Source organism: Stegostoma tigrinum, chromosome 7, assembly GCF_030684315.1.
Source record: "Stegostoma tigrinum isolate sSteTig4 chromosome 7, sSteTig4.hap1, whole genome shotgun sequence".
Lineage (NCBI taxonomy): Eukaryota > Metazoa > Chordata > Chondrichthyes > Orectolobiformes > Stegostomatidae > Stegostoma > Stegostoma tigrinum.
The window spans coordinates 12,872,378-12,896,573 of record NC_081360.1 but is presented as its reverse complement, the minus strand read 5'-3'; the positions used below and the strand labels follow the sequence as shown (position 1 = coordinate 12,896,573).

Below are 24,196 nucleotides of genomic sequence, written 5' to 3'. Positions count from 1 at the left end.
GTTGCTTTAGACATGTATTGTTTCATCGGGGGAAGTGTATAATTACAACATTTTTTTAAAAAGGTGGGTTTATGAATAGGAAGGGCTTAGTGGGTTTTGGGCCAAATGCCAGCAAATGGGACTAGGTCACAATGGAATTGCTAGTCAGCCTTGACAAGTTGGACCAAAGGATCCGTTTCCACGTTATATGAAATTTCACCCTGCTCCCAACAACGGCTTCAGCACTTGTTACAGACTATTTATGGTTACAGTTGATTTCCAAATGTTTGCTTAACAGGCTCCAATTCTACCTTCAAGCTGGGTTGGACTAGGAAATCCCAGGTATGCAGGGGGTGGATGCAGTGGCAGGACAGAAGTTATTGAGACCACAATAAAATCATCATGACTTTTGCAAAGATCGAGCAGGCTTCATGGCCAAATGGTCCACTTGTGTTCCTGCAGAAATTCACCAAAGATCCTCAGAAAGCACCTTCCAAACTCTCAACCATTTCCATCTAGAAGGACTAGGGCAGCAGGTAAATGGGAACACTACCACCTGCAAGTTCCCCTTCAAGCCACATGCCATCCTGATTTGGAAATATGTCACCATTCCTTCACTGTCACAGGGTTGTAATCCTGGAATTTCCTGCCTCATGGCATTGTGGGTTTACTGTCAGCAGGTGGACGACAACGGGACAACGGTTCAAGAAGTTGGCTCTCTACTACCTTCTCAAGGGCAACTAGGGACACCTAAGTCCCACAACTGCAATAAATAAATATGCACCTGGGTTCTTGAGCCATAAACAGGTTACAGTACCAAAAAGAAGCCATTCAGCCCATTTTGTCCACACCAACTAAATAAACTAACCACGTGTTCTAATCCCACCCTCCAGTATCTGGTCCGTCACTTTGCAAGATATGAAGCTTTATGTGCACATTGAGGATCATTTTTAAGTGAGTGTTTCTCTCTCAATCATCTAATTTGATGGCCATTTCCCTGCTTTGGGTGAAAAAACAGCTTCCTGTCATCCCCTCTCAGTCATCTACAGATCACCTTAGATCTTAGGCCCCTGGAAATAGGTCTTCCCTGTCCGTTCTAACCGAGCCCGTCATCGTTTCTGTAACCTTGACTCGGTCACCATTCAGCCGCTTCTGCATCAAGGAAAACAATCACAGCCTTTCTAATCTCTCCTCCTCCTTCGATCTTCCAAGTCTTTGACAATATTCTCGCAAACAACCTCTGCATTCTAACAATGACCAACTGAGTTATGAACAGAAATGTACACCAAACTCTCAGCTGTGGACTAAGAAGTGTCTTGGGTGGTTTCAGCATTACTACCTGTCTCAAATGAAAGACTTCACCCAGTGAAGGGAAAGGTATAAAAGGGACCTGAGGGGTAACCAGAGGGTGATGCGTGTGGGGAATGAGCTGCCAGAGGAAGTGGTGGAAGCTGGTACAGTTATAACATTCAAAAGGCATCTGGATGGATATATAAATAAGAGGGGTTTGGAGGAATATGGGCCAAATGTTGGAAAATGAGGCTAGATTAATTTAGGGTATCTGGTTGACATGGACAAGTTGGACCAAAGGATCTGTTTTTGTGCCATACATCACAGACTCCCTGCTGTCTTTGCCACCTACCTACTTGTTCTACCTCTTCCAGGGACCTGTGAACATGCACTCCAAAGTCTCACTTCCTCTCCCCCTCCCAGTACCTTCCTTGGTTTCTTTACCTAAAAATGCTTAACTTTACTCTTCTATGGCTTGAATTTCATTTACCTCGCACCCAACCAAGCCATTGATATTTTCCTGCAGTTACTGTCACCCAGATGGCCAAATCTCTGATTTCAGTCTAGAGCTGTCTCCAGCTATTTGCAATTTTGGACTTTAGTGCGTTGGCATAGTACGGTTTTTGGATGCAAGGTGGGTGCACTGTGTGTCTCTGAATGAAATCTAAGGAAATAAAATTAATCCAATAGTGCATATCTTAATTTCAGAAAATTTTACAGTTAGTCAAGCTTTCAACTTTTTTTTTAACTACACCATTCTCTGAATGAACTTCAGAGATGACTGGTCAGGTTTCAGTTGTAGTATTGTCCAAAGGAGGCCTTTTGAGAGGTTCCAAGAAGAGAAGTCTCAGAACGATTCCAGGAGAGAGAGGATCTTTGCGAGGAGAGAGAGAGAAGCAAAGTTAGGACTGTTCTCCTCAGAGCAGTGAAGGTTAAAGGGAGATCTAACAGAGTAATTCAAAATTATGAAGAGTTTTGATACGGTAGATGAGTCGGTAACTGAGAATTTACAAGGTTCAAGAGAACAAGTGAGGGAGTTCATTTGGTTCAGGATGTTGTTTAACCAAAATGCACTGACTTCAAAGGATGATGCAAGTGGATTTCAAAATGACATTCAAGAGGGAATTGAATTGATGCTTTCATTAAAAAAAAATATCTGCAAGAGGATGGTGAAAGAGTGGTTCTAATTGGAGAGCTCTTCCAGTGAGGCCTGATGGACAGGACTCCCCCCTCCCCCTCCCCGTGCAGTGCAGGCTTGGAATGTTGATGTTATGAACATTCCCTTTGGTCTATTGTGTGGTGTGGATTGAGAATGTTTACAGCAGAAACATTCTCCACCTATTGTTGTGCAATGTGGTCTCGGCAGAGACGGCATTACACAAAATAAGATAGCTAGCTGCAATTTAATGTTCGCTGCAATTTCCATGAACTATGAAATATTAAGGAAAATTGCTCTTTATCAGGGCAACAAGTTATTCCAGCCCTGGCAATATAAATCAACTGGCAGAGTGAGGCCGCTGTCACTTCTAAGTGACAAAGGTAAGGGCACTCGGTTCGCTTGTCATCCTATATTCATCGGCCTACATTGGCTACCAGTATAGCAACAACCTAGTTTTAGAATTCTCATCCTTGTTTGTAAGTGGCCGTATGACGTTACCTCTCCAATCTCCTGCAACCCTCACACTTCTAGATCTATTGTGCGGTCCATTTTTGTTTTGTTGCTGTACCTTTGGCTGTCCAGGCTGAAATATGGCAACTGCACCAGACCTCTGCTACTTTTAATTTCCTGGATGCTGAAAACCTCCTTTCTTTGCCAATACTATCCGAATGTCTCCTTACGTAGGCTAGGTTTCAAATTTCCTCTGGTCTTGCGAAGTGACATGGTACGTTTTACTGCATTGTGTTATACAATTCAATGCTCTTGGCTGATTTAATGTACCTCCTCCACGTGGCCATTGGTGAAACAGTTTGAATGGGTTAGATGTTATTCATTAATGTACTGTACATAACACTCTGACCCAACTCCCTTTAGTAACTCAGACTGATGGGGCACTTTTCCTAGTTGTGTCAGCGATGGAATGGATTTGCCACCATGTTTGCACTCCATATTAGCTGAATTTATATTTCATGGTGTAGCTCTGGATTGCTTTTAAATCAGCGTAGGATAGGCTGTTGGAACAGTGACCACTTCATGGTTCAGGATAATTTTAAGTCTGTCTTTGTGGCTCACTGTGGTTGAACCTGATGTGGCGCTGTGTCAGACAGGTAGAGAATTTTCAGGTTTTGTTCTCTACCTGCATGGCAGTTGTGGATCTAATCTGAGAAAGACGTGAAACGAGGTGGGGATGTTGCTTCATGCTTCAACACGCCCTGGCTGGTTAGGGGGTTGCAGACCAGTGCCACTTGTGTGTCAGGTAGGGGGCTTGGTCTCATTGCATGAGTAACCTGTTCGCGTTCATTTCAGGGCAGTGCTTGAAGAATAGAAGCTTGGGGCGAGGTGCCAACCAGGTCAAACCCATGAATTATTCGCACTGTAGAGACTGAAAGAGGTAAGGCAGCAAAACTCAGGAGGTTGACAGATTCCCATCTCCTTTCCACTAAGCAAGTTGGAGGATGGTGGTGGAGGAAGCCACACATGATTTGGTTGTCCCCTACTCAAACCCAGTGTTGGAACGCTGAGCCTAACCTATTACTTCCTGAGCAATCATTCTATGCATTTTATACGTTACGCCCATCGGTAATTGAACAACATATATAATAAAATGGAGGTCTCGATTCTGCTGTGTAAATGCTCAGCAAATCCTTAGAATGCAGCTCTGTCTGCTTTTTTAAAATTAAGGCACTCACCCATTCATATTGTTAGTTGGCAGATTAGTTGCTACTTATCCTGTGTCAGCTGCTGCCTAGTCAGCAGCAGTCTGGTGTCAGGTTCAGAAGGTCGTGAGTTCTGGTCCTGTTCCAGAGTCTCCAACATACACGGTGTGTGCTATCCAGTGGCAAGGTTGGAGGTGTTGTCTTTTTCAGGTGCTGCATTACAGTGACCGTGCTCTTTCTACCCTAAATAACATAGGAAACAAGGCAACCGATTTCACAACAGCCGCTGTACTTCAAAATAAGTGTTTTGTTGGCTGCGAACCACTCCGGGATGCCCTGCGGTTGTGAAAGGTGGTATTGAAGATATCACCTCCTTTTGTTTTTGGCACATGCCCCACCCCCTCTGCCCTTGGAGGCAGTGTTTATGAACCGCAATAGTGGAGTAGAATATTTTTGCAATTACTGAGAAAAGCCACTAAGCAAGCTTCACCAGGGAGATCATTAAGTGCCTTATGTAAACAACGGATGATGTGCCAAACTGCCTTGTGAGGTGGTTACGGTGCTTTTAGTCTTAGGAACATGTGAAGTTGGAAATAGAATCTATCTTCAGGGTATTTGACATCAAACATTCAACAGTAAGTGTGGTCTAGATTTTCCTTTTGTTTTGGAAGCTTGTTTAACCAGTGCACTTACTTTCTATCTCAAGGGAATTAATTATTGTAATAGCAAAGTTGCTTTCGTTCAATATGCCTGAATGTGTGTTGATTCCTCCTAATTATATACACAAAGATGACAGCATGGATGCTGATTTTGGACTAATGCGGCAGGGTTGAAAACCCAGCTTGTTTCTCTTTTGCCTGGGGATATAGCAGTTGTTGGTAAAGGTTGTCCTCCAAACTGTCTAACTCCCTGCAGAGTGGCTGGGGGCTGTGGAACTGTTCCTGACGTCTTGACATAGTTGCTTTGCTGTAAGTTATCAGAGCCAGTGCACCCATAAGCTTTCTGCTACAGTAGGTTCCTGTTTGCAGAACATTGATGGGTACGGTGAATATTGGGTTCCTGTTTTAACTGTAAACCTTTTCTAGGGTAAACAATCCAAGGCTTTTTGAACTTTTCAGAATGATAGTTCTGTCAGCTCTGTTCCACAAAATGTCATGGACTATCTCCTCAACCTTATTAAAAACTCTGGTTTTTTTTAAACTCTTGCTGCCAAAGACACATCTTTTGTCACTTTTCCATTCTCATTTGTCTCTCTCACTCCTCTCTCTGCTGTCTTCCACGCACCACCCCAGCCCAAAAACACCACCACCATGGTTCCACACAGAATGATGCTACTGCATTTGCTGTTGATGGCAGCTTCTCTCAGACTTTTAAGATCTTGCAGCTGTCTTGTCTTTAATCTTTTCGATAGTCTGTGGAAGTTTTTCTTTCCTCAGACATGCATTCAGCAGACCCTGTTTTCAGCAGTAACTGTTGTGAACGTTGAGAAGGTGCAGAAAAACAAGCAAGGATGTTGCCGGGATTGGAGGGTTTGAGTTGTAAGGAGAGGCTGAATACACTGGGGCTATTTTCCCTGGAGCATTGGAGACTGAAGGCTGAAGTCAGAGAGGTTTATAAAATGGTGAGGGGCGTGAATAGGGTGAATAGCCAAGGTCTTTTTCCCAGGGAGTCCAAAACTAGAGGACACAGGTTGTAAGGTGAGGGGGGGAAAGATTTAAAGGGGACCTGAGGGGCAGCTTTTTCACACAGGGTGATGCATTTATGGAATGAGGTACCAGAGGAAATGGTGGCGACTGGCACACTTACAACATTTTAAAAGGCATCTGAATGGGTATATCAGTGGGAAAGGTTTGGAGAAATATGGGCAAATGGTGACAAATGGGAATGGAATAATTTGGGGTATCTGCTTGGCATGGATGCGTTGGACCAATGGGTCTGCTTCCATGCTGTATACGTCTGTGACTCTGTCATTAGTTCAGTGTTTTGAATTATCTTTTAGTTTCCTTGTAAAACTAGGATTGACAAGTCCCAAAACAGCTTCTTTATAAATGTGGTAAGTAAGGAGTTGATGTATGTGTAAGGGAAGAAGGGGAGTTTGGTTCATCTCATTCGTCACTTTTGTACATTGGTCATTGCCAGTCACTGCGAACTCACAGACAGGGAAAGGATATGTGCAATTTAGAGTTATGCTTAAAGCACCTTTTTGTTTTAACTGGAGCAGTACTGCAGCTGATACTAATATAATTTACCAAGTTCTTTATATCCTCCGTATTTTCAATTCTGCAACCTGTCCTCCTTGTATGCCATAACAATTTTTAAATAATTCTTTTGAGCCACATTTTGGATGATGGAATCACTGAAACTCAGCATGTGCTTTTATATTATTCAGAAGTCTGTTTTGTGTGTATTTATTTCAGTTTACAAAAGACAGCCAACTGGAAACAACTCAAAATTCCTTATACTCAGGCAGGCCGAAGAGTAGGAGGCCGTTTGGGTCTTTTGAGCCTGTTTAGCTTCACCTTCCTGCACAGCCCCATGTTCCCCATTGATGCCTAAAGCTCCAAAAATACTACCTCAGCCTTGAAATACTGGAAAACTTTGCAGCGACAGCCTCTGAGATAGACAATCCCTGAGATTCGCTAACCCCTCAATATCCTTTCAGTTTAGTTTAACAGGCAATTAAATGGGGCAGCATGGTGGCTCAGTAGTTTGCACTGCAACCTCTCAGTGCCAGGGACCTGGGTTCAATTCCAGCCTCGGACAACCATGTGGAGTTTGCACGTTCTCCCCGTGTCTGCGTGGGTTTCTTCCCACAGCCCAAAGGTGTGCAGACAAGGTGGATTGGCCAGGTTAAATTTCCCATAGTGTCCAGGGATGTGTAGATTAGGTGGAGTATAGGGCATTAGGTCTGGGTGGGATTCTGTGAGGGTCGGTGTGGACTTATTGGGCTGAAGGGCCTGTTTCCATCCATACTGTAAGGATTCTATATACAATTGCCCTGAAAAGCAAGAGACAGTAAGGGGAGGTCGTGCCTGACAAACTTGTTATCTCTTCAAAGAATTCTAACAAGTATGTTAGACTAGGAAAACCCAGTGGATGTTGTCTATCTAGACTTCCAAAAGGCCTTTGATAAGGTGCCTCATGGGGGGCTGCTGAGCAAGGTGAAGGCCCATGGTGTTCGAGGTGGGCTACTGGCTTGGATTGAGGATTCGCTGTCTGACAGAAGGCAGAGAGTTGGGATAAAAGGCTCTTTTTCGGAATGGCAACCGGTGATGAGTGGTATCCCACAGGGTTGAGTGTTGGGGCCGCAGTTGTTCACTTTATATATTAATGATCTGGATGAAGGGACTGGGGGCATTCTGGCAAAGTTTGCCGATGATACGAAGATAGGTGGACAGGCAGGTAGTACAGAGGAGGTGGGGAGGCTGCAGAAAGATTTAGACAGTTTAGGAGAGTGGTCCAGGAAATGGCTGATGAAATTCAACGTGAGCAAATGCGAGGTTTTGCACTTTGGAAAAAAGAGGACAGGCATGGACTATTTTCTAAATGGTGAGAAAATTCGCAAAGCAGAAGTACAAAGGGATCTGGGAGTGTTGGTCCAGGATTCTCTAAAAGTTAACTTGCAGGTAGAGTCTGTGATTAAGAAAATGAATGTAATGTTATCGTTTATCTCAAGAGGGTTGGAATATAAAAGCAGCGATGTGCGTCTGAGTCTTTATAAAGCTCTAGTTAGGCCCCATTTAGAATACTGTGCCCAATTTTGGGCCCCACACCTCAGGAAGGACATACTGGCCCTGGAGCGTGTCCAGCGGAGATTCACACTGATGATCCCTGGAATGGTAGGTTTAACGTATGATGAACGGCTAAGGATCCTGGGATCATATTCATTAGAGTTTAGAAGATTGAGGGGAGATCTAATGGAAACTTACAAGATAACGTGTGGCTTAGAAAGGGTGTGCGCTGGGAAGTTGCTTCCGTTAGGCGGGGGGACTAGGACCGTGGGCACTCTCAGCCTTAGAATTAGAGGGGGTCAGTTTGAAACGGAAATAAGGAGACATTTCTTCAGCCAGAGAGTGGTGGGCTTGTGGAATTCATTGCCACGGAGTGCAGTGGAGGCCGGGACACTAGATGCCATCAAGGCAGAGATTGATAAATTCTTGATCTCACAAGGAATCAAGGGCTACGGAGAGAGTGCAGGGAAGTGGAGTTGAAATGCCCATCAGCCATGATTTAAATGGCGGAGCGGACTTGATGGGCTGAATGGCTTTACTTCCACTCCTTTGTCTTATGGATATTTGAGCCATAAGGAGAGACTGGACAAAGTAACACCTGATAGAAGCTTCTAAGAATGAGAAGCATGGATAGGGTTGACAGTCAGGATCTTTTTCCCAGAATTAAAATGTCTAATACTAAGGGGCATGCATTTAAGGTAAATGGGGTGGGGGTGGGGCGCGGTTTCAAAGGAAGGGTGAGGGGCAAGTTCTTTTAGAAAGCATTAGGAGCCTGGAACATGTTGTCAGGGGTAGTGGTGGCGGCAGAAACAATAGGGCAGTTTAAAGGGCTTTTAGGTCAGCTCATGAATATGCAAGGAATGGAGGTATCTGGACTGCTGACAGGCAGAAAGGATCAGATTAATTTGGCATCACGTTCGATGCAACATCATGGGCCAAAGAGTATATTCCTGTGCTGTAGTGTTCTATGTGGACATGACTTTCATCGAAAAAGTGCTGCTATAGTGTCTTTAATATGTTGTCTTTGGAGATATTGTTGGTAAGAGAAAGCAGTAATTGAGACAAGAAATTAGTTGTATTCAGGTAGTGCCTTTGATAATCTGAGGCTGCGACCAAGTGCTTTACATCCAAGGCAGTATTTTTGTGTAGTCTGATTAAAGATTTTTTTTTCCTTCTATTAATAATTGATAACTGTCGCAGAGGTGTTCAAGGGAATAAAATAGTTTTTGATTTCTGTCTTTGATAAGACATGTATCACTGACAAGGCCAGCACCTTCTTTAAAAAAAATCGATTTGATTTATTATTGTCACATGTACCTAGGTACAGTGAAAAGTCTTGTTTTGTGTGCAGTACAAGCAGATCACACCATACAATGTTCTATTTCCCTAATGCACTAAGTGAGGAGTACAGTGTTACGGCTGCAGAGAAGGCGCACCAAGAGTGAGATCAACATTAAATTCAGAATTTAAGTGGTCTGTTCAGAAATCCGATAGCAGAAGAGAAGAAGCTTCGTTGCTCACCCACAATTGCCCTCAAGCTGAGTGGTGTGCCAGAGTCATTTTGCAGATCACTTCAGAGTTGATCGCATTGCTGTGGGTCTGGAGTTGCATGTAGGCCAGGCAGCATAGGGATGGCAGGTTTCCTTCCCTGAAGAGTACTCATGAGTCAGATGGTTTTATATCTTCATAGAATCCCCTACAATGTGTAAGCAGGCCATTTGGCCCATCAGGTCCATGCCAGCAATCCACCCAGATCCACCCCTAACCGATCCCTGTACCCTGCATTTCCCATGGTTAACCCACTTAGCCTGCACATCTCGGGGCACTATGGACAATTTAACATGGCCAATCCACCTAACTTGCACATCTTTGTATGTGGGAGGAAACCGGAGCATCCGGAGGAAACCCATGCAGACGCGGAGAATGTGCAAACTCCACACAGTTATCTGAGGATGGGATTGAACCCAGACCTCTGGTGCTGAGAGGCAGTGGTGCTAACCACTGTGCCATGATGCCACCCTAATGACCATCATTGGTAGTAATGGTTAGAAGTAATAATGAAACTGGAATAAGCATTCAATTCCAGGTTTAAATTATTGAATTTAAATTCCACCATTTGCCTCATTGGAATTTGAACGCTTCTCCAAAGAGGATTAACCCTTTGGATTACTCATCCAGTGATAGGATGCCACCACTTCCTCAAATGGAATCGGAGTTAAAAAGGTTCAGCGGTATTTTGACCTCTGGATGTTGACATCACTTCTGTCCCAGATTGTAATTTGTATCAGAAAAATAAGTTGTCAGCAATGACTTTCATCTCGAAGTTCTGACAATTTGTACATGCAGTTATCAGTAAACCGAAACACAGCACAGGCTCCAACTCTTTCATCCAATGTAATGTGCTGTTAGTTGTGTTGTATACGTTCCTGCTCCCGTACTTGATCTCTCCCTATCAGCATGCTGACCTGTTCCTTTCTCCCTCGTGCACACATCTAGCTTTCCCTTCAATACATGGATGCTAATCAACTCAGCTACTCTTTTTTTTAAACCCAGTTTTTTTGTGTGGAATGAACTGCCAGAGGAAGTGATGGGTGCAGGTACAGTTACAATGTTTAAGAAATTTTGGATTGAATACTTGAATTTAAAAACTAACAAAATCTTACAAGGCAGAGGATTCAGCGATGTTTGTTTGATTTCCATTTGATCTGATAGGTGCATCAAGAGGAGTGAGTGAGTCCTTCGCAGAGATGAATGACAGTGCCAGGTAAGTGTGACAACTCTATAAGACCACTGGCAAATTGAAAGATGTTGGGATCTGTTGGGAAAGGAAGCAAGTTGACTGGATGACATCTAGGATGTTTGGCTAGATGGCTAAGGAGGGGAATTTAGAAGCAATATCTAGGATATATTTATCAAGAATTCCATCAGTGTTAAGGAAATGACCATCAGAAGTATTTGTTTGAAGAGATATGTTCACATATCAAAGCGCCTTAGCTTTGGAAGGGGACAAATACCATTTGGTGGAGATTGAAACATTTTCATCTGTGAATGGTGGTCTGGATGATGTCAGTCACCAGCTTCGGGGACCCTTTGATCTCCTCTGCTGGCTGTAAGAGCCTTGTTGCAAATTAGACTGAACTCTGAGTAGGTCTGGACTCGTAATTATGCCTGTCCAAAATTTGATACTGTTATTCTGCAGCCATGTGCTCTGAGAGATGGAATAATATCAACACTTGTGTATTTACTGAGAAAATACACATTGTTGAAGCTTTCCATTTTGTACCCATCAGGTTAATTCACAAAACAACACCAAAGCAAAGGGCAAAATATTTGAAATGAATAAGATAAGAGTGCTGATTGGTTAGCGAGTAGACTTGGGTTAAGGCATTGCCATGGAGAATGCGCCAGTTAGTGATGACTGACAGTTGACTGACAACCTTTGTTTATAAATTTTAAACCAGACAAGACGCTTGATCAAGGCACAGCCTTGAGAAATGAACCAGAGAACGGCTGCGACCTATATGGTTGAGGTGAAACAGGCACTATGTGGAGATGCTCTTTATCTCCACATATATATTAATATATGCAACTTGCAGTACACACAACTGACTGTGCTAAATCAATCGTTAGCATAATTCTTTGACTCTCTCTGGTCAACATTTGCTAAATTATCCTAACGTAGAATCACACTGACATGGGATGTTTGAGTTTTGTGTACATGGGCTAGTTGGATTTGATCTCTATGTTGTTGTGAACAAGCAAAGGGCCAGACTGTTTGAAATGATCCATCAGTCATTGGGATGTACGGCACCACACCAGCACTGAAACGCATAGACTACATTACATAGTTTTGTGGTGGACCATCTTGTCAGTTGGACAGTGGCGCCCTGTTTAACTTGTGTTAGTTTGACATAGTAACAGCATGAAACAGCTACCTTCATGAGTTCCTCAAATTATTTTGGTACCTTGCCCTTCCAGGGTAGTCTGGGATAGACTTCACACTTTACAGGACCGGAAGTGACAGCCCTTATCCTGTTCATGAATTTATGCACTGCAGTGAAAATTGGGTTTGATTGAGGTGTGCGTTATTCTGTAGGATGGTTTTTGTTCAACATTTTTAAGGTTGCATAGTGAACAAATCGCTCAGCCCCAGTTTAAGGGTTCCAATAAAACCAGTATTATATTGCATGGGACTTAAAGAATCCACTTGCGACCCCCCCCCCCCCCCCCCCCCCCCCCACATGCACGCATGCACACGCACATGCTGCATGGCTAAGTAGTCAATAGTGGATAACTTTGGGCTGATTTTCCCCTTGTATGTATCTGATGACACGTTCTTACGTTTGAATCTGTAGTCAAGCATGCAAAATTATGTTTTAGCAGACTCCATCCTGTCTGCCTTTTAAAATTAAGGCCACAACCTTGTGAACGGGGCTAGGCCATTCATTGTCCACTGATGAAACAAGGCATGTGAAAGCCATCCTATTGGAACATTGCTGCCATGATCTGATAATTTCTTGCCTTATGTTGCACATTTGAGAACAGACTGTTTAGCAGCGGGAGCAATGATTTCCCTTTTTCTATGTGCTATACTGTGCATATTGTCCCCTTCAAAGGGAACACAGCATGGAATGATGCTAACACATTGCACACCCAATAACAGCATCAGAACAACTACAGCACAAATAACTCCAGGAATATCTGGAATTCCAAATACCCGTCCTCGATGACATAGTTGATCTTGGGTCACCTCCCGCATACCGGTTCCTGATTGTGGAAGCCTGCTCCCTCCGTAGCTAGAATGTGAGAGGGGGCCAGAAAGGGGGTTGAATGCGATACATCAGAGTAATGTTGACGTTCAATGTGAGAATTGAGGAATTAAGAGAATACCTGATGCCAAGCAGAACCAGTGCCCAGCACATCTGGTGCCTTTAGAGAGGAAGGCAAAGACTGCAGTCACTAGGCAATAGAGACAGAGGTTAAGCAATGTAAGCAATTCCAACGTTTTATAAATAAAAGGGAGGAAATTGCCCATTCCATCATTTTGGATAGTCTGAAACTTTCTTTTTCTCATCTTCCGATTTATTCCTTCTCGTTATCACCGGCAAGGCTGGGATTTGTTCACCATCTTAGTTAGGCTGAGGAGATGAGAGAACTGCATGGCTTGCTAAGCCATTTTGTGGTGTGGGGCTAACACATTATTGTGGGATTAAAAACAGAAATCACTGGAGAAACTCGACAGGTCTGTCAGCGTCTCTGGAGAGAGAAAAAGAGTTGATGTTTTGAGCCCAAAGCCTTTTCTTTGCAATTCAGACTCGCCGAAGAGTCTTTGGTTTCAAAACATCAACCATTTTTCTCTCTCAGGAAATACAGACAGGCCTGCTGAGTTTCGCCAGCAATATCTGTTTTCATTTCGGATTTCCAACATCTGCAGTATTTTTGCTGTTACATTATTCTGAGGCTTTAGTTACAATATCAACCAGTTAAAGATGGAAGCTTTCCTTCCTTAAAGGACATCTATTGGCTCTCCTTAGGAAAGCCTTGAAGATCATTTCTATTTTAATATCAGATTTTCATTTTCCCAGGAAATCTTACACAGTTGAATTTCTCAATTTATCATGATGGGGTTTGGGCTCCATTCTCTGGATTACCAGTGCAAGTGTCGCACAACCAATACACCGCATCATTTCCTTACTGGGGACATGACCCACTTGATGAAAGTGAGACAGCAATTTCCTCATCCTTATACACAGTATCTACTGTTTGGTGTTTCTGTTAAAACAATACTTGGTTTAGCCCAGGCCAGCTTGCTTGTGATGTGTATCTAATAGCATTAGTGTGCTGCTTTTGGCCTTTGCAGTGGTGACGGACCACACCAGGAACAGCCAATACCAGAGACGTTCTCGAAACAGAGCAGACGAGGCTATTGTGGCTGCTGTAAAGAGTTATATACCTGTCTGGAACAGGTAAGGATAGTGTGAGTGCTTCACAATTGTCAAAAAATAAGCTGAGTCCAGGATAACTTGACAATGCAGGCCCCCGTGGTCAACATCTTGGCTTGTTACTGGCGCATCTGCTTCTGAATGGGAAGGTCAGGGATTTGAGAATTCAGCATTTAACCTTGGCTGACAACCCAGCGCAGTGCTGATGGAAGGTTGCACTGTCAGCAGTGCTGTTGAGCTCGAAGACCTATTCATTTCCCCATGGTGATTTAAAAAGGATTATGCAGCTGTACCTAAAGCAAAGCAGGGCAGTTCTCTCTGCTTTCCCCGGCCCATGTATTTTCCCTTGACCAATATCAATAGAGCAGTAACGTGAAGGCAAAATGATACCGAAGCTGGAAATCTGAAACCAAACATTGGAAATAATTCATGGGTCCACCAGTTTCTGTGGATCCTGAACCAGATCACAGAACAGAAACAGTGACTGTCAGTGACCTCACATCAATCGCCTTTTAAAAGTGGAGTTCCTATTCTAATGGAAAACAGGGGAGAATCTCTGCACTGGTTAGAGTGAGGCCTGGCACATAGTTCAATAATATCAGCTCCAGGGTGTTTCTGTAGGAGTTCCTCACGGTAGTGCCTTAGGCTCAACCATCTTCAGTCCCGCCACCAATGATCTTCCCACCGGGATGTTCGTTGATAGTATGGTACAATGTTCAGCACTATTCCCAACTCCTCGGTGACTGAGGCAGTCCATGTTCAAAGGCAACAAGAACTAGACAATAACCAGACTTGGTCTGACAGTTTTCAAATAACATTCATGCCACATAAATGCCATTCAATAACCATATCCAATAAGAGACAATCTAACCACTCCCCCTTGACACCCAGTGTTACCATCACTGAATCCCCCACTATCAACTTCCTGGTTGAGTAGGGAGGGGAGGTTATCATTGACCAGAAACTCAGCTGGACTTGCTGGATAAATACACTTAGATAAGAGCAGATAAGAGGTTAGGAACACTGTGGCAGGTAACTCACTTCCTGATTTCCCAAAGCCTGTCCACCACTTTACAAGGCAAAGCCAAGATAGTGATGGAATACTTCCTGCTTGCCTGGATGGGTGCAATTCCAACAACACAGGAAGCTTTGATACTATCCAGTACAAAACAGCCCGCTTGATTGGCACCACGTACACAAGCATCCACTCCCTCCACCACTGACGCTTAGCAGCAACACTGCGTACTACCTACAAGATGCACTGCAGAAATTCACCAAACATTCCTTAACCCCTTCCAAACCTGTGGTCACTTCCATCGTGAGGGACAAGGGCAGCAGATACCTGGGAAAACCACCGTCTGCAAGTTACCCTCCAAGGTACATTTGCCATCCTGACTTGGACATATTTTGTTGTTCCTTCAGTGTCGTTGGGTCAAAATCCTGAAACTCCAAACCCCAACCCTTTGTGGGTCGACCTACAGCACGTGGACTCCAGCAGTTGAAGAAGACAGCTCACTACCACCTTCTCAAGGGCAGCTACGGCTGGGCAATAAATGCTGGCCAACAAAGGCCACGAGAGAATTAAAAAAAGTTGTCTGAAAAGTTAGGCTTTAAAGCTTTGATACTGCTGCCTAGTCTCAGGCTGTCCAATCAGAAGTGGTTTTCCCTTCGTTTCCCTGTCAGTTTCCTTTAGTATTTTGAAAGCTGCAAACAGCCCCTTTAACTTTTTAAATTCCAGTCCTATTTTGAGCAATACTTGTAACTTAATCCTTTGGGGGAATAAACACCATTCCTCTTCAACCAATTTATATCTTTCCTGAAGTGTCCGGATCTAGGTTTAGTTTCTTGGGGATGTTTAGCTAAAGAATGACTGACTTCTCATATTCTTTACCTTGAGTCTCAAAGGCAAGCGTTCCATTTGGAATTTTGATTACTTTCCATGCCAATTTGTGACATTTTCATGGATTTCCCAGATCCCCAAGTCTCTCCAGCCCTCTGCTGCTTCCAGCATTTGCTGTTTCGGAAGTACTGTGTTTTATCCTTAAAGCCCAAATCGTCTCTATTTGCCTACACTGAAATCAATTTTGGGGGCTTTTGCGATGCAGTGGTAGGTAGTGTCCCTGCCTCTGAGCCAGGAGGCCCAGGTTCATGTCCCACCTGCTCTGCATCCTAATATTGTTGACTTTTCAGACAGTAGCTACACTGAAATCTGTATTGCCAAATTGGATTGAGCCTTCAAAATGTCTTACGTGTTTCCATCTATGGTGCTAAAAGTGCTGCCCATTTCTCTCCAGCAAATTAATTCATGTGGTTTGCTGTCCCAATTTCCCCCAGAATTATTAAATGAAAATTATTGAGGCTTCATTTCCATTGTTATTGGGGTCATCATTGCCTCTGCGAAAGTGAAATGTGTGTTCTGTCTGGTGTTTAATCTTGTGACAATCCCACGAAGATGTTGCTCGGTTGTAGGAGCATGCATGCTCCTGTTGGAGAAAGAGTCCAGACACCCCTTTTTGAAACTAGGTATGTACAACCTCTCCCACTCACCCAAGTTGGTTATAGCAGCTTGCAGCTGCCATATGGCCCAGGAAGATCCCAGGCTTCTTCCCAACCTGTCTCGGAATCCCTGCAGTGTGGAAGCAGGCCATTTGGCCCTTTGAGCCCACACCGACCCTCAGCACCCCATCCACACCTACCCCCCTACCCCATCTGTCTAACCCTGCATTTCCCATGGCCACTCCACCCAGCCTGGACATTATAGCATGGCCAATCCACCTAACCTGCACATCTTTGGACTTCGGGAGGAAACCGGAGCACCTGGCAGAAAATCCGCAGCCGCGGGGAGAATGTACAAACTCTACACAGACAGTCGCCTAAGGGTGGGATCGAACCTGGATCCTCGGCGCTGTGAGGCAGCAGCACTAACCACTGAGCCGCCGTGCTGCCTACCCATGCTGACCCCTGCTGAAGCACTTGGCGAGAGTTTGTAGTAGATGGCTAAGATGGGCTGTGGCAGCATGTGGCAGGTTCTCTCGTGCTGAATACAGTTTGTAAGGGAGTCCATGCAGGGGGATAGGAATAGTTTCTGAGAGCGAGGCTGGAGCGCAACTGTTGCTGGTTAGTGCAGCCACTGAAAGGGGTGAATTTCTCATATGCTTGCGTGTACATCCTAAGCAAGGCCAAGTCTTTCAAAGAGGGAGTGAGGTGGGTGAAGGTAGCTGCAGCGAAATAGACTGTAATATTGGCCAAGTAGCAATAACTACTACGTTTCGTGCTTTTGTTTCTGCTCAGCACCTCCAGACCACTCGGCACCGGCAATTTGCTGGTGAGTCCAGGAGCCAAGGACCAGCTAAAAGCCTCATGGAACGCTTCCTGCAGGATGTCATCCAGTACCACCCTTCCCGATATAAGGACAACAGGTAAACCAAGGTCACTCTTAGACACAAAAAATAAAGAAAATTACAGCACAGGAATAGGCCCTTGGGCCCTCCAAGCCTGCGCCGATCCAGATCGTCGATCTAAACCTGTCATCTATTTTCTAAGGATCTGTATCCCCTCTGCTCCCTGCCCATTCATGTATCTATCTAGATACATCTTAAATGTCACTATTGTGCCCGCCTCTACCACCTCCACTGGCAACACGTTCTAGGCACCCACCACCCTCTGTGTGAAGAACTTTCCACGCATATGTCCCTTAAACTTTTCCCCTCTCCCTCTCACCTTGAAATCATAACCCCTAGCAATTGAGTCCCCCACTCTGGCGGGGGGGAAAACCTTCTTGCTATCTACCCTATCTATACCTCTCATGATGTAGACCTCAATCAGGTCCGCTGTCTTTCTAGTGTAAATAATCCTAGCGCCCTCCATACCAGGCAACATCCTGGTGAACCTCCTCTGCACCCTCTCCAAAGCATCCGCATCCTTTTGGTAATGTGGCGACCAGAACTGTACACCGTATTCCAAATGTGGTCGAACCGAAGTCCTATACAACTGTAACATGACCTGCCAACTCTTGTACTCAATACCCTGTCAGTATGAACACTGTAACTCTCCACCACTTAGCGCCTAACGGTCCCGAGAGCTGGTCTGTGCACCTCGTTGCTGTCAATGCGTGCGGCCTTGTATTCACAGCATAAAAGTGATAGAACTGTGACCTGATTTAAGGTAGATTGGTATATTTCCCAATGCCTCTGCGAATTCCTATTTGCGAGCACTAAGAATGTTCTAATAGTTCAAAACAGAGAGGGTACCTCATGAAGCTCTTTCCCACCACTTATCAATAGGCCTAAGATGGCAGAACTTCTGGTGATGGGCAGAACTGCTTAAAGTATAAAAGAATCATCTAGGCTCCAACAAAATCAAAACAGCAAATGAAATACTTTATTGGCTGCAAAGTGGTTTAGGTGCTGAAGCCATGAAAGGTACTATATAAAATGCATGTCCTTTTTAAGCATTTTGATGTTTGCCCGAGGAGTGGTAGGGGAGAATTGTTCAGATGTATGATGACCCTCCCTGCCTAAAGTAGAATGCTCAATACAATCTACTTCAAGCAGTCATGTTTTGCCAATTTGCCATTACCAACCTTTTTATTTAAGCTACTGGCATTGACATTAACCAAGAAGCTCGATCCTTATTTCATCTGGAGTGTTGCTTTCCTTGCCACGTAGAGTCATGGAGTTGCACAGCATGGAAGCAAACCCTTCAGTCTAATTTGTCCTTGCCAACCAGATATCTTAAATTTACTCTAGTCGCATTTGGCCCATATCCCTCTAAACCCTTCCTATTCATGTACCCATCCAGACGCCTTCTAAATGTTTTGTAATTGTACCAGCCTCCACCACTTCCTCCAGCAGATCATTTCATTCACACACCACCCTCTGCATGGAAAGAGTTGCCCCAAGCACCTTTTTATATTCTTTCTCCCTCCTCATCTTAAACCCCTTAAGTTCTGAACTCCCCCATCACAGGGCTGAGACCTTGAATATTCACCCTATCCATGCCCCTCATGATTTTACAAACTTCTGTAATGTCACCCTTCAGCCTCCGACGCTCCAGGGAAATTAGCCCCAGCCTTATTCAGCGTCTCCAACAGCTCAAACCCTCCAACCCTGGCAACATCCTTGTAAATCTTTTCTGAACCTTTTCAAGTACAATAACATCTTTCCTATAGCAGGAGACCAGAATTGAATGCAGTATTCCCAAAGTGGACTCACTGATGTCCTGTACAGCCGTAACATGACCTCCCAAAACCTATACTCAATGCACTGAAAACAAAGGCAAGCGCACCAAACACCCCTTTCGCCACCCTGCGTCCACTAACACAGCTCCACTGTTGTCGAAAAGTGCCATACATTTTGCAAAGTGAAACATTTTTCCAACCAAGCCAGATGCAGTAATGCCAAACTTCAAATATCGCTACAATTTAGGGCGGCATGGTGGCTCAGTGGTTAGCACTGCAGCCTCACAGTGCCAGGGACCCTGGTTCGATTCCAGCCTTGGGCGAATGCCTGTGTGGAGTTTGCACATTCTCCGTGTCTGCACGGGTTTCCTCTGGGTGCTCCAGTTTCCTCCCACAGTCCAAAGGTGTGCAGGCTAGGTGGATTGGCCATGCTAAATTGCCAATAGTGTTCAGGGGTGTGTGGATTATAGGGGGATGGTTCTGGGTGGGACGCTTCAAGGCAAGGTGTGGACTTGTTGGGCTGAAGGGCCTGTTTTCACACTGAAGGGAATCTAAACTAATCTAATCTAATTTACGACAAAGAAAGGGAAGGTCTTCAAGCCTTGTGTCTTTTTATTTTGAATTACCAAGCAGCCTGTGGATCCTCAGGTCTTTCTCTACTGTAGCGTCTTTAGCCAACCAGAGTTGACTTGTCAACCAGTCAGCCTTTTCTCCCGTTGTGTAGCTTGTTGTGATTGTTTGTTTGAAATGGGACACTTCTGCATTTGTTCTAATGGGCGCAGGTTGAAGCGCTATGGCAACACGTCTCCGGTTTCAGCAAGATTCAAGCCCTCGCAAAACAAAACCGTTGTTAACTTATTGACTTGTGCTCCTCAGGTCGACGTACATGGATCTGCCATCCATTAGTGCCCCACTTCTCCCCAAGAAGGAGCTGGCAGACATACACTCCTACCAAGATGACAAGGAGACTGTTGGGACCAGGGAGGAGTTGCCTAGCACAGATAACGAATCCATCCGATCGGCGCACTTGATGGTGGTGAAGAACGTGGCAAGTTGCAATCGGGTTAAAGCCAGTGTATCATCTCCCATGTCTGTCGGTGCTCCGCTGGGTCACAGAGACACCGCGGCTAAAGAGACGGCGTGTGGGGAACACTTGATTGACATCAGCTCTGTGACATCTAAAGGCTTGGGAAGGACTGCTTTTCTGGGAGTGACTGAGGGCGTCCTCTCGTGCGGCAAAGTGGATCGGCACGGACATCGGATCGATTTGGGCCTGTACAGACCGATGCCAAGGAAAGGAATAAAAGACCAGGATAAAACCAACTCGCCGGCTGTCAGCCAACCCAAGTGCGAGCCGCACGAAAACTGGAATCCCCCTCAAACAAACTTTCCCAACGTCTCCGCAAGGCCAGATTCTCGCTTTTCCAGGCTGCATCACGTTACCTCTCAGGGCACCATGGCGGGCTCTCCTCTTCCTCAACTCAGGGACTGCGCCGGGCCTGGTGGCCCACGGTGCACTGCTGGGCGAAGCCAAGCTGAGGAGTGCAGGCCACAGAACAGGAACACCGCCAACTGCCTCGGCGACCTCAGGGAGGTGAAGATGGTGGACCGCATCGAGGACCTGGTGTCAGAGACCATTGAGACAGTCATCCAGAAGTACTGCAGTAGGCGGGCACCACCATCGCAGGACAGCGACAGTGAGAATTCAGCAGCGGAGGTCAAGGGGGCACCTACCTTTTGTCAGCTTGAGAAGAAAAGGAAGGCAGTGGAGGCAGGCCTGCAGGGCAGTGTTCCAGGCAGGAAATGGCCCCCTGCAGGAGAGCACAATCCAAGTGCACCTTTGAACCGCGGCGACCTGGTCTGCAGCAGGCAGGCGATGCGCGATACGGCATCTTGCTTCAAGAAGATGCTCTCTTTAAGCCTTTCCAGTGAAAGAAAGGCCACGGGCCAGCATCAAGCTGTGGGCGAGGACGGCAGCTCCGGCGGCAGCATCTGTTCCCTCGGCAGTCAACTGGGGCACCTGAAGTCGACCAGCAGCTCCGAGTGGGACACTTCTGTCAAGGTGGAGAAAGACTGCTCGCGGGTGGCCAGCAAGGACTTGGAGCTGCTGACGGACACCCAGATAACCCTCGACGACCGAGGCTACAAAACCCAGCTGAGCTCCGTCCTGCGCTTCCGGCCGGAGGAGTGTGACAAAATGGAAGAGGAGGGCCCCGCCCGCTCAGAGAGCCGCATGAAGGCGGAAGACGGGCAGCAAGCTGCTGAAGGCGATTGGAAGCTTCGGTCGCTGCCCTGCGTGCCCGCGTCTTTCGCCGGGAAGACCTGGTCGGAAATCATGGCAGAGGATGACCTGAAGGTGGAGGCGCTGGTCAAGGAGTTCAAGGAGGGGCGGTACTTGTGTTACTTTGACAGCGAGTCGTTGGCCAACTGCGGCAAGAAGCAACGCAGAAAGCACCAGTCCTGCTCCAAAGACGCTCCGCAGGCCCCTTCTAAGGCATCGGCCGAAACCACTGGGGCTTTGCCCCACTTGCAGGAAGTCAATGACAAGGCGGCGCCCGAGCCGGAAGCCTGTAGGCCAGAGGTGGGCAAGAAGCCGGGCCTGAGGCATTGCCGGCTGGCATCCCGCTGCCAGGTGGTGAAGGTGAGCCATGGCACCCAGACCAGCGAGGCCAGCTACCCGGTGGTCAAGAAGAAGTCAAGGCGGGCGGAGCAGGAGCCCGAGAACGTGTGGGTCGGTGCCGAGGCTGAGGCCGAGGACAGGCCTGGTGCCAAGGCCAGGCTGTGCTCAGTGCGGCTGCCCAGGGCCTACCGTAAGATCATGAGCCCAGTGCAGCCACGGACCATCATCTACGTGCTGTCGTCACCAGACTTTGCATCGGCCACGCAGGCTGCCTGCCACGAGGCCAAGAGAACCTCGAAGGCGTCCGATGATGGCGCCAGCCCAGCCAAGTACAAGTACAAGAAGTCACCGGTCAGGTACTATGATCCAACCACCAACAGGATCGTCAGAACGCCGCCCGGAGCCCGCCATGTGCGGCAGCTCTTCAGGAGCCTGAGCCCGGACATCAATACAGGACACCTTGCCAACAAGTTGCGGATCAAGGCTGCAGGAGGAGGAGCGGGCCCCACCGCGGCGCTCCCCCATCCGGGTAACAACCAGGCCTCAGGCCTGTGGCCTACTGCCGCTGCCACTGCCCCCTCGTCCTCTTCACTCAAGGAGCGGCCTCCTGGCGAGGGCCCTGGCAGTGAGTGCCCGTCCAAAAGCACCGGCGCAGCCTCCAACCCCCGCCAGCCATCCCAGTCCCGTTCACTGTTTGGCTCGGACGGGGGGCTGAGGCCTCGGCCCGCTCCTCCTCAGCACCAGTGCCGCCCTCGCCGCCGCCACCACCACCACCTCCTGTCAGAGTCCAAGAGCGGCCTCTTGTCACCGCTGAGGAAGGAAACGCCTGAGTCGCCTTTCGGCAAGCTCCAGGTGTACGTGGGTCCCAGGAGCCGGAAGCCTCCGGACAAGCAGGGCCCGAGGCCAGGCTCCGGAGAAGGACGGGTGATGGGCTGCGGGGAGGAGGAGGAGGAGGAATTGGAGGACGGTGATGGGGATGAGATCAAGGAGGATGGTGCCGCTGGAGCTCCTCCGGGGCCCCGGCCCAGCCTCAGGGGCACCTTGTCCTGCTCTGACACAGGTCGGTCCACCGCCAGCCCCCCACCCAGCCACAGGCCCCGCCTCAGGCCTGCTTCCAGGGAAGCTGCCTCGGGCAGGAAGGCGCTGCGGAGGGAGGCCGAGGTGATGGTTGTCCCCCGGCAAAGTTCTCGCCAGGCCACCCGCAAGAGAAAGTGAGCCCCTTGCCCTACATCATCCTCCATTTGTGGGGCTGGGACAGCCTCCTGTCTGCCTCTGACTTTCTACCACCAACACCTCCAAGGCCCATTTTTGAACTTGCCCTCCCTTCCATTGTCCGCCTGTCTAAAGCTTTGGGTGTTTTTTTTTACTATTTCTATTTGTATCAAGTACTTCAGGGAATTTGCAGCTGAAACACACACAAAAAAATTGCAGCCTGTATTTTTATAAAGAGCCCTGGTGTTTTTCTTTACAGTGTCTTGAGTCCAAACATTGGAGCACTGAGCGATTTGTTACAAACAACACCTCGGATGATTTTTGTAGTTTTAGATGCTTTGGATCCGGCTAGCCAGACTTGTTATGACACATATTTGGAGGGGATGAGACTTGAACCCAGACGTTCTGGGTAGGGGTACAGCCACTATGCCACATTGTTCATGTTTTCAGTGTCTGGACTGTTGGGTCCACCTCATCTAAACTAGGGTTTAAGCTGCTAGGTTTCAGTTCTCTCCTTTCACCTTCCTTCTGTCTATTTCCCAACCCCCTCACCTTCTATCTATTTCTCCAACACCCCTCGCCTTCTGTCTCTTTTCACATCTTTTCCCTCACCCGTCGCCTTCTATCTCCCCACCCTCCAACATTGAGATTCCCCTTTTAAGTTAGTGTGCCAGGTTCCCAGAGGAGAACACACGGCTATCAGACAATGGAGAGACAACTTGTGCTAAGCTTCTAACCAAAGAGCCTCATCTTACCTGAGTGGCCCTACCACTGAGGCAGGAGGCCCGGGTTCGAGTCCCACTTGCTCCATGACGTCTCTGAACAGGTTGACTCGAAAATAGCAAACAGTTTTGTTAACCAGCACCTTGCAGGGCCAAGAGTGGTTGATCCAATATTCCAGATGATCAAAAGCTCCACACAGTCAATGTAAAAACACGCAGTAATAGAAGTGTAATGCAGGGGATATACACATCGCTGTTGCACGTTATTTACAGCATAAATCACTTACGTGATAATGTAACTTTGCCTGAACGAAAACCTAACAGTTTCTCACTCCCGCCCTCAATGACAATTTGGACATTTGATGAGAAATTAATTCGAAATTAATCAACCGTTGATGTTTTGTGTGGGTGTTCAATCGAGCGAGTAAATTTACGTTGAGTTAAATAAATTTTTTAAAAAATGGACAGGCTAATACAGTAAATTATAGGGGTTTTTTTTGCAGGTTTATTGGGTGGGGTGACTCACAAGGTGCCGGTTAAAACAAAGTTTGCTGTACTTCACTTTACCTACCTTCACACGATGGTGATGACAAGTTTCACCTTGTACCCGCACACTTGCTAGTTTTGTTTATTTTTGAAAGTGGGGGGGAATCTCAATTGGATTTATTAATTTTTGTATCTTTGTACTTGTGTCCTCATCGTACAGG

At 46.5% G+C, this 24,196-nt stretch overlaps 1 protein-coding gene across 7 annotated transcripts in view; it reads left to right on the top strand.

The window, feature by feature from the left end:
• The window catches only part of zdbf2 (zinc finger, DBF-type containing 2), a 28,095-nt gene extending 4,276 nt beyond the window's left edge, over positions 1 to 23,819 (top strand). For 2 of the 7 annotated variants that reach the window (XM_048533685.1, XM_048533686.1), the window contains exons 2-6: positions 3,734 to 3,818; positions 10,527 to 10,578; positions 13,675 to 13,780; positions 17,048 to 17,175; positions 19,812 to 23,819. In XM_048533685.1, coding sequence (XP_048389642.1) covers positions 10,562 to 10,578; positions 13,675 to 13,780; positions 17,048 to 17,175; positions 19,812 to 22,770 — 3,210 coding nt within the window. In that variant the 5' untranslated portion in view covers positions 3,734 to 3,818; positions 10,527 to 10,561 and the 3' untranslated portion in view covers positions 22,771 to 23,819. Of the gene's footprint in view, positions 1 to 2,739; positions 2,809 to 3,733; positions 3,819 to 10,526; positions 10,579 to 13,651; positions 13,781 to 17,047; positions 17,176 to 19,811 lie in introns of those variants that run through there. The other 5 variants (XM_048533690.1, XM_048533689.1, XM_048533691.1 and 2 more) reach the window with 5 other exon arrangements.
• The last annotated feature ends 377 nt before the right edge of the window (positions 23,820 to 24,196 follow it).